General features: G+C 30.0%; 1 protein-coding gene across 1 annotated transcript; it reads right to left on the bottom strand.

The window, feature by feature from the left end:
• Positions 1-954: 954 nt before the first annotated feature.
• LOC127260621 (uncharacterized) lies at positions 955-5,575 on the bottom strand. The gene is made up of 7 exons (XM_051288456.1): positions 5,536-5,575; positions 4,376-4,504; positions 3,866-3,945; positions 3,675-3,751; positions 2,199-2,989; positions 1,837-2,042; positions 955-1,764 (listed from the first exon to the last, which is right to left on the bottom strand). The coding sequence occupies exons 1-7, from the start codon at positions 5,573-5,575 to the stop codon at positions 955-957; spliced, it is 2,133 nt and encodes a 710-aa protein (XP_051144413.1).
• Between the last annotated feature and the right edge of the window lie 8,170 nt (positions 5,576-13,745).

A 13,745-nucleotide genomic window follows, 5' to 3' on the forward strand; every position in this document is an offset into this window, starting at 1 on the left:
ATACTTCTGTTACCATTTCAAATGCTCTGGTACCCTACGGGTGGGGACTTGGCCTTTTCTCTTAAAATATTCACGAAATGATGGTAAGAGTGTATTGGCTTAACCATGGTAGTGTTTCTCGTCAACCCCATAATCTTGAATGGCGTGTTTTAGGCCACAGATAAAACTTACATCGCTTACCCGTTAATTGAATTAGAACACAATAGAATAGACACGATAATATAACCACAATATAGTTGTGTGGCATATGGAAGTCTGGTACGTAGCTGTGTGCTGAATTTTAATCAATACTACGCCTCCAAGTTATTACACGGTAATACAATTTAAATACCGTATAAACAAAATAAAATATGGTTTGTACTCGGACCGCAACCCTATATGTTGGAATCATTATTCATATACCCTCTGTAAGCTATTGCGTACTTACAACAACCGTGACATTATACTTCAGTTGCAATTATGTATGCCCTGGTTACCTGTGGCTGGGGAAACGGTCTTTTTTTTTTTTTTTTTACTTCAAATAGCATGTACTTATTGTTGATGGTTAAAGAAGGCATCAACAAATACTTAAGTTGTATGACATATGCACTTGGTTAGTATGACGAGTTTAATACAACAACTATACCTCCTAGTAATGACCCAAAAATAGGATAGCATGTACTTTCAAAACAATTATATATTACATTAACCATCCGTCCCTACAGAGCTACATCATCAAATGCCTCAGTACATGAAAAATATACCTGCAGAATCTAACTATGAACCTTCAAAACTTCATCATATACCTGCGTGAGAGGGCTACATACCACTTACTACTGCAAATAAGTCGGTGGATCCAACCGGTTACATCCTAGAGACACAAAAAACAATTACAATATAGCTATTGAATACGTACCTACTGTCTTAATATATACTCCTGGAAGCCAAAAAGATGTACAATGAAAAAAAGGTTCGCTAATCTATTTGTTGCTTGCAACTTCTTCTATTATGTCCAAGACGCCCACAACGACCACATTTTCGTGGATTCTTTACCTGCTGGGACTCAAACCTTCGCTTCTTTGACCGGCCTGGTTGGACAGACGACGGAGGAGGGTGAATTTGGTCCGCCTGAATTTCAACAATCACGTCCATATCATGCGTCGGTACGGGATTTATTGGCTCCTGGTACGTTTTATAGTAGCATTCGCAAAAATCATAAATTGACATACTGCATTTTTCAATGCAAGCGCAGGCATGCTTGCAGGGCAATCTGAATATTTGCCATTCTCGACAAGAGCATTTGCGCGCCTCCAAATCGACTGCGTATCTTTCATTACAATCTGTTACCTCGAATACAGTTCTAGAGGATGAACTGCACTGCAGCCGTCGAGACGCCATGTACGATAGTGCCAACTTGCTCTCCTGTTTTGGACAGAGCCTTCCGTGCATTATCTCTGACTTTTCGCGGCGTTCATTCATCATTACCATCACTTGCCTTCTAATGGTATCCAACATCCCAACGAATGGCATTGACCTCGCGGATCTCACCCAACTATTCCATGACTCAGCAATGTTATTATTTATTATTCCCCAACGAGTGCCTCTGAATAGTGAATTTGCCCAACATTCTGGGTGTGATTGGGTAATGAAGTCCCTAGCCAATGGCATTGATTCGACCACAGAACTAATGTGGTTTTCGAAATCTCTCCTCAACGTAGCATAGGCGGCCTTATTGAAGACAGCGGTCCATCGTTTCTTATTATACATTGGGTATCTCCGCATAACCTAAAAAAAGATATTTTTTGGCTGATCATAACTAGTGATGTTCATTACAAATTAATATTGACGTACATATACCTGGGTACGGAAGTTGTCCACTAAGTGTCGGAGACAGTACGCATGATGTGCTCCGGGAAAGACGCACGAGATTGACTTTAGTAAACCCGAGTGCCGATCCGAGAAGAATGTGTACTGTTTCCAATCAGTACGTCTCTCACATTCTAAAACAGATCGCAGCTTCCAGCAAAACCACTCCCAATTTTCATCATTTTCCGTAGACACAGCTGCAAGTCAACAAATAAGAACACAAATAACTACAAAGGTTTCCAACGTATAAGGGTACATACGTGCCTAAAGAGAGCATGGAAAACAGCATACACGAACAGCTATACCTAGCATTCTAAAAAAATGACAACTGTAGCTAATATCAAATTACGTACCAGAAAATGCTAAAGTAAACATCCCATCATCCCCATCCACTGCAATTGCACTTAGCAGACACCCTTTGTGTTTGTTTTTTATATGTGTCCCATCAAGAAAGAGTAGGGGCCTGCAACCCCTTAAAAAACCCAACCGGCATGCACCTAAACAAACAAAAAGGCGCTGGAAACGTTTGGTTGCCTGCTCAACTTCGCAGTCTATAATACTTCCTGGATTTGACTCTCGAAGTGCATGACAGTACCACGGAAGTTGTGAGAAACTGTCTCTACCTCCACCATTAATTGCTCTTATCACATTCTCCTTGCCACGCCATGCTTTATGATATTTCACGTCAATCCCATAATCTGTTTGGATATGCTCCCGGATGTCGGATGCCTTATACGCTGGCATAGAACGTATCTTATCTTTGTAGACCTCAGAAATCCAGTTCGCATCAGCTGCTGGATGATCTCTTGATTGCAATAGACTCATAGTACATGTGTGATGTAAATTGCACTTACGACTGCTGAATGATGCATCACGAGCATGGAAGGATGCATAAATACGCCAACCACAGCCTTTGTCGATGCACACCGCAATAATTTTGCTCGAATCATTCTTTTGGTACCTGAAGTGTTTCTGAGTGGCAATAGAATAATTCTTCAGTAACTTTCTAAACTCCTGCGGTCCCTTGAATGTCTGACCTTCCCCGACAATGCATCTCTGCATTGCAATTAGACTAGTACTTTCGTCGGGAATAAAGATACCATCTGCGCAATCTTCGTTCAATCCCGAACATTCAGCCTCACCCCTACATTACAAATACAATAATGAGAATGAAAATTATATCAGATGTAAGTAGTTCTAATTTTATATGGTAATAGATATTTTCTTCGTAAATAGAAAAGCATGGGTACCCATCTTACTCAACCGAGTATGTCCACGGTGTCTATGGTTACCTACCGTGTCATCCAGGGTATTTAAAACAACAACTGCATCTATTCACCGCAGCAGGCTACATGATGCAATAAATGCCATGGGTTATAGAAATTTCAACGCATCGATCATGGTACACCTACCTAAACCGGATTGCTAGAGGATATTGACAGTGGCGTGTAAAGAAGGAGTGAAAATCGTTAAATACCTTCAAGATGTTATATCCCCACTACATATCTTTACAATCTCTTCAGTGGTTCGTTCTGCACCGCGCTACTACAAAATTGCGGAGGTGGATACTTACTACCTACAAACAACATCGCAACAATATACCACGGTATTGTTGTATGCCAATATCATGAAAGAATTATTAACGTAACCTATAAACAATATGTTTTTAGATGTGTTGAACATGACATTATAAGTGCTTACAGACTACATTCTTACATACTGCATTATAAGTGCTTACAGACTGCATTCTTTCATAAGGAACAATTGTGACTGCATTCTATAACAAAGTTTAATAAATACTACTTAATTACAAATGATGAGTAACGTACCTGCGTCCAACCGTGCTTCGGAGAGGCACGCTCTGGTGCTCGCTTCTACACCGTGCAATCATATCCACAAACATTACCTTTAACAAGATATGCATTTTCCACATATTGGCGACATCATCGTCACACAATAACGTCACGTAGCTTTTCTGAATAGGTGCAATATATTGGAGTTTTACCGCCTCAATACTCACTTTATTCCATCTTTTCGATATATTCTGGTAAAGATCCTCCAGCGTGGTGCCCTCTTCTAAACGAATTACATGATGCTCACCTTCGTAGGAACATATAATTAATAATTTCAGACTACTTTGCTCCATGTCCATCGGAACCTAACGATCCAACCAATGAATGTATGAACTATATTAGGTCGTATGGGCGATTAGATAATCTTACAAAAAATACACTAAAATCATATGTTCTTACGGAATTCTAGTAATGTCTTGATCCTCAATAGCAACAAATTACCCATTTCACAAAATAAATATTACCCTTAAACCCTAAATAGCAACAAAATTTATTATCAAAATCACCCAAAATAATACCCAAACATTTTCTTCCAAATAATAATTTTCCAACTAAGATATCGATACAAAAATACACCTGGTACATCTAATTTCGCCGGAGAACAAGAAAGACGGGCCAGGGAACCGGTGACAGCCTTCGGTCGTTTTTCGACCGAATCAACCGACACAAAAACACACCTGGTACATCTAATTTCACCGGAGAACAAGAAATACGGGCTAGGGAACTGGTGACAGCCTTCGGTAGTTCTTCGACCGAATCAACCAACCGCCGACGACAGGGAACCGGAACAGGATTCGGAGAGTGCCCTAGGAAATTTTTCAATCGAACTAGACAAGAAGCAGCGATGTAAAATCGGGCGAACAATTAAGAACCTTACCTGTGCGGGATGTGGCTTTCGAGCTCACGGAAGAGGACAACGGATTGAGAAGAATTTTTTGTGCGAAGAGAAATAAAATGAAGAAAAATACGAGTAGGGAGGAAGAAGAAGGAAGAAGGAAAAAGGGGGAGTGCAGACAAATTTTTTATCATTAGGGACTGAATCCCAATTGATAAATGGACAGAGGGATTTTTGCCCAATTATCCCTAAAATAAATAAAAACTAAATTTTTTAATCAAAACAAATTGATATATATATATATATATTCTATAGATAACTGAACAATTAAACAATAAAAAGTAAAAAATTAATATAAAAATAACAAATCCTCATGATATATATTATGTACTTTATTCTAATACATATTTTCAACTATGCATTCAATTATCAATCTTCGACAAGTATGAAATCAAAATCAAAACCAAACACAACCCAATGTTTTTCCTATATAATTTCTAGTTCATTATTCTTTGGATGTATATCTCACAAAATTCAATGACAATTGTAACTTTTTGAAACTTTATTTTATATATTTGTAATATTTTTTAAATGAAAAATATTGAATTAATTACTATATTTTATAAAATAAATAAATAATTTTATTTTTTTTTAAGAAAAAATGTTAAATTACATAATACTCCCTCCGTCCCACATAAGTTGTCCCTATTTTTTATTTTCGTCCGTCCCACATAATTTATCATTTTTATTTTTGGAAATATAATTATGTATTTTAATCACATTTTAAATTTTAAATTTTATAATTTTCTTAATTTTAATTAAACTATTTACTTATTTTAATCTCAATCTATAATTATTTTTCCTAAATAATAATTATTTTTACTAATATACTTATTAATTATTTATTAATTATACTTTACCTAAATTTTCGTATCTACCGTAATAAACCTAAAATATGTCGGAGGAGTAACAATCTAGTGTAATTATCATGAACTTGATTACCATTCGTTAGGGCAACTCCAACCCCTCTAAATTCCCCCATTTTTGTAGCCCGCTACAGTGTTACTCCATAACATTGTACACTCCACTCCATTTTTGGAGTGAAGTTTGTTTGGTGTTTTGTGGTATTTGTGTAGTTTTATTATTTTTTTGGAATATATTGTGTAATTTTATTTTTTTGAAAAATTATGTATAATTTTATTTTCTGAAAAATGATATAATTTTATTTTTTATAAATAATGTATAATTTTATTTTTTTAAAAAGTGATATATAATTTTACCTTTCGAAAAGTGATATATAGTTATATAGTTTTTTAAAAATAATGTGTAATTATATATATTTGGATTATATTGTAAAAATAAATTAAAATTGTGGTGTAATTTATAAATATAAAAAGTTATGTAAAATAATATAAAAGATGAATATATATAAAATATACTTTTTAGAGTGAAACATTGAAGTTTATAGTTGGAGTAAAATTACTGTAGATCAACTGCATTTTTACTGTAGCTACTGCAAAAATGAAGGAATGGATCGGAGATATCTTAATAAGATACAATCATGATAGTGACGTTCTCTTAATTAGTATTTATTGTTTCAGTTACAATATTGTTAAATCAATATAGAAATATAAGGCGGACAATAAATATTTGATACTTTTTTTTATAATATAATATACCATAAATATATTTTGACACTATATAATACTCCCTTCGTCCAAAAAAAAAAAAGTATATAATTATTTTTGGCACGATGTTTAAGAAATAATAGTATTATAATTATAGTGGATAGTTAAAAGTAATATAATGACATTTTTGTCTTTGCTTTTTGGTGTAAAAGTAATGATGTGATGTAAAGTAGAGGTATTTGTGAAAAAAAATAAGGTATTTAATGAAATATTTACTTTGTAATTGGACGTCCCAAAATAGAAACATGTATACTTTTTAGCCGGACGGAGGGAGTATAATTTTATTTAATATTTCATCCGTCTCGAAACTATAGTCTTGATTGTGTTGGACACGAAATTTAAGAAATTTTGATATTATATTGATAGTGGATAAAAAATATAGGTAAAAAATATTTTTGCCCTTGTGAGTATATTAGCGTAAAAGGTAGTGACAATTGTGTAATAATAATGAAAGAGTAAGGTTAGTTTTATAATGATATGGTTATTTGTGAAAATAAGACTATTGTTTTGAAATGGACAAAAATAGTAAACAAGACTATTGTATTGGGACGGAGGGAGTACATTTATATAAGTAATTTTAACATAAAATATATTTATATTTATATTTATATTTATATAATATAATACATAGTTCTGTACAATATCATATTATATTGTTCTATATAAAAAAATGAACTATCAGTCTAATATGTATTGCCTTCGTCCTACCACAATTGATACTATTTCTATTTTGTCTGTCCTATTACAATCGACACTTTTCTATTTTTAGTAATATCAAAATATATTTAACAAATATAAATCAACTTAATTAGCTAAGTAACATACAACATTATAAATGGCATACGACTCACTCTCAAAACCTATTTATTTTTATCTCTCTCCTCAAAAAAGTAAATATTTTTATCTATATTTAAAACTACACATATTTTATAAAATTGATTTATGTTAATTATAAATAAACAAAAATATTTGTTTCATTTACTTGTATTATAGAAAATTTTATTCTTTATAAAATGATATCCATATTGTATATATTTTTTAATTGCTATATAATTTTTAAATATTTAAACATATATTTTAAGTTTTTTAATTATATATATTAAATTTACTTTAAAACTATAAATATTATTAATTATAAAAAAGAATAATATGATAATATCATAACTAATTATTATTAACTAATTAAATATTATTACCTTAAATATATATCGTATACCCAATCACCGGACTCAATTCAAATGGGACGGATGGAGTATATGATTTGACCGGCATGATAACCGTCTAGTATATATTACATAAATTAAAATACCATAAAATGATGAGCAAGAAGTCAAATTTATTTAGGTTTGGTAGACTTATATTAGGGTGGTCATACAGAATATTTTTTTCTAATAAGATTGGCAATATATAATATTTATATTCTACTTATTTATTATTATTATTTTACAAAATTTAATAATCTAATACAAAATATTATTTATTATATTACTAATATAATTACTCATCACCCATATCATAAAAACATTTCAAACTACAATACTAAATAAATAATTTTATTTTGTATTAATTATAAAGTTTATTTAAAAATTTTATATTCTTCATATCTGTATTTAAAATATTATTAAAAAATACTCTATCCGAGTCAAATGTATCTATTTGATTTTTGCAAACAGATTTAAGTATATTACTCTATTAGTCTAGGATAAATTGTCCACTAGACACAAAAATTTAGATAAAGTATAATTAATAAATAATTAAAAATATATATTAATAAAAAAATTATGCTCTAATAAAAATAATTATAAATTAAAATTAAGATAATTAAATAATATAATTAAGATTAAGATTAAGAAAATTATAAATTATGTAATTTGAAATTCGATTAAAATGCATAATTATATTTCAAAAAAAAACAAAAAATGATAAATTATGTGAGACAGACCGGAACTAGAAAATATGGACAATTTATGTGGGATAGAGAAAGTAATATTTTATAGATAGGTGAATTTAAAATCTATTTTAATGAAATTATATGAAAACTAAAAGTATTTTGGTATTTAATTGAAATGCATTTGTAGAGTATTTTGGTATATAATTGAGATGCATTTGTGTTCAAAAAAAGAAATTAATACTTTTGACTTAGACATACAAAAATATTGAAATGGATATCTTTAATTCCGATGAAGAAAGTATAATTTTGTTTCCTTGAGTTTTATATCCGTTATTCATCCCATTTTTTTCCCAAAAAAATCAAATCAAACACATATTTTTTATTTTTTATATTATACTAAAAATCAATTTTACATTCAAAACATCACATCAATACCTATTTATATCGCATCATACAACTATTCAAATTCAAAATTTTTACTATTCAAATCCCGACTCAAAATCCAAACCCCAAAACAAACACACCCTAAATAAATGCATTATATTTTTTCACAAAATATATTATAAAAACTACTATTCAAAGTTTAAACCAACTCCCAAAGTTTGTACTATTAAATTCAAAATTTTGAATGATTTCAAAAAAAATTGTTCGATTTTCATCGGTTTGAACATACTTTTGTAACCACAGTGAATAGTGAAGTGATAGATATTAAATCAACTGATTAAATTGATTTATAAATTATTTTGTTTAAAAATATATATTAAAAAAAAAGAATTTGTTTGATTTTTATTTGGAATTGATTATCTAATTTGACTTTTTATTTAAATTAATAATTTAAGGTGATATTTTGTAATAGAATAATAATATATTTTTATACACGAAACCAAGATTTGTTTTATCTGGTATTAAACGGGAGCTATGAATAATATTGAAATATATTAAATATTTAATTTTATATTTAATAAATTTATATTTAGATTTGATCTTATTCATACTTATATTGTCTATCGAGTTCGTTTTATATCGTCTATATATATATACACGCCATTTATTTTGACGAGTTTATTTTGTATTGTCTATATATATATATATATATATGCCATTTATTTTGATTATCAATAACACAATTTTATTATTTTCTCTAAAAAAAATTCAAATACAAAATAATACGAATTAAATAATAGTTTAATAATATTTTGGAACTATTGGAAAAGTCTACTTGAAACGGTGGAAGAAGACAGATGACAAGCACAACCTTGCGATCTTCCTGGGTAGTTTATGAGTTTTGATACGTCCGGCCAAAAAATATAAATATCCCGTCCTTATTTTATTATTTTATATATTATAAAAATATTTTAAATTATACTTCTTTTATACCAATTCAAAATATTATTTTATCGAAATATTATCGTTTGTTTCACTTCAAAGTATCCATTTTTTATTTTTTTATAAATAAATCATACACTAATACCAAAATACTTTTAATTTTATTTACATTACAATCAGACCATTACACATGGAGTTACTTTATACGTAAAGTTAAAGGACAAAAATATTAAAAACTCTTACACACCTCCGCTAACTAATAAAATATTATTATTTTTAATCTACTATAAAACTCCAAAAGATCCGGGGCATGTTTGGCAATTAGCTGATAGTTGTTAGCTGTTAGCTGATTCAATTAGCTAATAGCTGTTAGCTGATTCAATTAGCTGGTTTGACTAGCTGATTCGATTAGCTGTTTGTATTAAAATGTTTGGTAAAACAACTGTTTGATATTAACTGTTTATACATAAAATGACAATTGAGGACATTTCTATTTTATTCTTGTTTCTAATATATTCAATTATGTTTTTTTGAGTTTAGAATGTTTAAATTTTTTTGTTATTAGTTATTGAAAATTGTAAAAGTGTTATAAAAGTATTTATTTTTACTACAGTTAGATTTTAAAAATAATATATTTTTATTAAAATATATAAATAGTTTTTTTTTATTGAAAATGATGTAAAATATAAAATAATAAATTTTTTGTGTATATATTTATTATGATAGTTATCGATTAGTTCATCATATTTATAATTTTCAATAAATTTAATTTATTTTTAGTATAAAATTTAAATAAAAAATATAATTATTAATAATTTATTTTTAGTATAAAATTTATTGTTGAAAAAATACATCAACAATATCATTTTGTAAAAAATATTTTTTTAATAAAATAGAAAAAAATTATCCAAAGAAAAATATATATATTTTAAAATTTGTTGGTTGTACAGATATAAAAAATATATATTTATATAATTTATTATATTTCTTTCTCTCATCTTTCTATCCGGACCGACTACCTACTAGACAGTTCTCCTCTTTGTCATCCAACTAATTCAGTATATATATCATTTCGTAGAAAATAATTTTTTAATAAAATAGAAAAAAATTATCCAAAGAATTTTTTTTTTAAAATTGGTTGGTTGCACAGATATAAAAAATATATATTTATATAATTTATTATATTTATTTCTTTCCTCTTTTTGTCCCAACCGACTACCTACTGGACGGTTCTCCTCTTGTTATCCGACCAATTCAGTATATATATCATTTCGTAGAAAATAATTTTTTAATAAAAGAATTTTTTTTTTTAAAATTGGTTGGTTGCACAGATATAAAAAATATATACTTATATGATTTATTATATTTATTTCTCTCATCTTTTTATCCCAATCGACTACTTACTGGACGGTTATCTTCCTCTTTGTCAGCCGACCAATTCAGTATATATCATTTTGTAAAAAATATTTTTTTAATAAAATAGGAAAAAAATATCCAAATAAAAATATATATTTTTTTAAATTGGTTGGTAGCAAAAATATAAAAAAAATATATATTTATATAATTTATTATATTTATTTATCTCATCTTTTTATCCCAACCGACTACCTACTGGACGGTTCTCCTCTTTGTCATCCGACCAATTCAGTATATATATATCATTTTGTAGAAAATAATTTTTAAATAAAATAGAAAAAAAACTATCCAAAGAAAAATATATATTTTTTTAAATTGGTTGGTTGCACACATATAAAAAGGTCCGTGAAAAGGAGGTTGGACGAAGAAAGATGAGACAACAGACACGGAGGTTGGGCGAAAGGAAGTTGGGGGAAGAATGATAAAACGGCAGACACGGAAGTCGGGCGAAAGGAAGTTGGGCGAAGAAAGAGGAGACGGCAGACACGGAGGTCGGGCGAAAGGAGGTCGGGGGAAGAAAGATGAGACGGCGATACGGAGGTCGGGCGAAAGGAAGTGGGGGGGAAGAAAGACGAGACGGCAGACAGGGAGGTCGGGCGAAAGGAGGTTGGGCGAGCCAGTCGGATGGTCCACAGTCGGTTGGTTCGCCGTCGGTTGGTTCTCAATCAGATTAGTACGTCGGATAAGCAGGTCGGATGGTCTGCAGTCGGATAGGTAAGTCGAGCGGTCCGCAGTCAGTTGGACTGTGGTCGGACCAAATGAGGTCAGTTGATAGTGAAGTCGGTTGCTGCGGAGGTCTGCCGATACAGAGATCGGCTGATATCGAGGTCGGTTGCTGCGGAGGTTGGGCGAGCCAGTCGGTTGGTTCGCCGTCGGTTGATTCTCAGTCAGATTAGTAGGTCGGATAAGCAGGTCAGATGGTCCGCAGTCGGATAGGTAAGTCGGACGGTCCGCAGTCGGTTGGACTGTGGTCAGACCAAATGAGGTCAGTTGATAGCGAAGTCGGTTGCTGCGGAGGTCTGCTAATACAGAGGTCGGCTGATATCGAGGTTGGTTGCTGCAGAGGTCGGCTGATATCGAAGTCGGTTGCTGCGGAGGTCGGCTGCTATGGAGGTCGGTCGAAAGAGTAGACGGCTGATTTGGTCGCATGAGAAGTAGGTGAACCGTCCAGTCGGGCTCACATAAAAATTTCAATAAATAAATAATATAATATAATATAATATAAATATATGTATTCAACAGCCGTCCGGTCGGCCGCAATTTTTTGTTTTGCGTGCCCATCAAATTCAAAAACCCTGCATTAGTTTCAAATGCATTTTTAATATATCATAGATTTAAAATATTATAACTAAATTATTGTATTAAAGTAAATTTTACGATCTACAAAATGATATCCATATCAATATATTTTCTACAACTAAATCACTACAAATTAACTAATGGAATTGAAAAAACACAAACCTCAACAATACACAATATCTTCAGTATAGGGGTAAATTGACAAATTTAGCCATACTTGCCAACAATATTACCGGTACGTATAACTAAGGTAATTTAGTAGGAGGGGTAAAATAGTCATTTTATGTAGTCATTTTCACATCTTGGTATATGTAAGTATTAGGATATATAAACAATTGTTTGATCTTAGATATTTTTATGATTTTGTTTTGTTGATTATACCCTTCGTCCCAAAAGAGTTGTCTTGTTTTTTTTATTTTCGTCCGTTCCAAAACAATTGTCTTGTTTCCTTATTTAATAATCGTAGTCCCCCACTTTATAACAAAATTATTCATACTTTTTCAAACAACTCCTAATTATTACTCTAACCTACTTTTTAAAATCTTTAAAAAAAACGAAAGTATTTTAGTCTTTTACATTTTACTTTATAGACATTTTCAATTAAATACTATTATTTTTTAATTCTCGTGCCAACTCCCAACAAGACATCTCTTCTGGGACGGAAGGAGTATTATATTTCTCTCTTTATTTTGGTTTCTTACAAAATCAATAGGGTGAGCAGGCTTCTACAATACAAGACAATAGCAATTGTATCTATATGTAAGTAGTGACAAATCTAAAGAAAGGCTTGAGGATTCGCAGACCTCCTATAAAGCCCAAAATTTTACTTAATTATTTAGTGTTGATATACTTTTTATAATATAATTATGCTAATTTATCCCTCAAAATATTAAGATTACCATCTTGTTATGTCTTTATTTTTCGTAATTAATATTTAGACAGTGCATAATCTTGGATTATTCTTTTGACTTGTTTAGATATAAACCATATGCTTGTACTATTTTTTGCTTTTGTAACTTATTTCGAACCAATTCTTCGGGTCGGCGGTGTTTTGAAACACATATACAATAATAATACATTGTCATAGAATTATAAATTTTAAGATAATTGTTGAAATAAATTATTATAGTGATTTCTTAAATCATGATCGAAATATTTTTTTAAATAAAAAATAATCTTAGAATGGGATACTTTTTTTTAATGTAAAAATAAGGTTAAAAAACCATTCAAATATTAGTAGATTTTTTTGTCTTATTCTTCATACTAAAAATTAAAATATATATATATATATATTATGATACTTCAAATAAAGAATAGTTTATTATTATTATTATTATTATTATTATTATTATTATTATTATTATTATTATGTAATAGTATTCTCAAATAAATAAACATGTTGCATATGATACAATCTAGATAATTATTTATATGTAAATAATATAAAATTTAAATTCAAATAAAAAAATGCGTTTTTTTTTTTTTGAATTCATGCCAGTACAATATTTTGCATTAAAATGGTTTATTTGATTTATATCATGCATTCATATTTATATTTAAATACTTATTTTATACACTCCTCTGTTGCTCAG

Source organism: Andrographis paniculata, unplaced genomic scaffold, assembly GCF_009805555.1.
Source record: "Andrographis paniculata isolate CXL003 unplaced genomic scaffold, ASM980555v1 Contig15END, whole genome shotgun sequence".
In the NCBI taxonomy this organism is placed as follows: Eukaryota; Viridiplantae; Streptophyta; class Magnoliopsida; order Lamiales; family Acanthaceae; genus Andrographis; species Andrographis paniculata.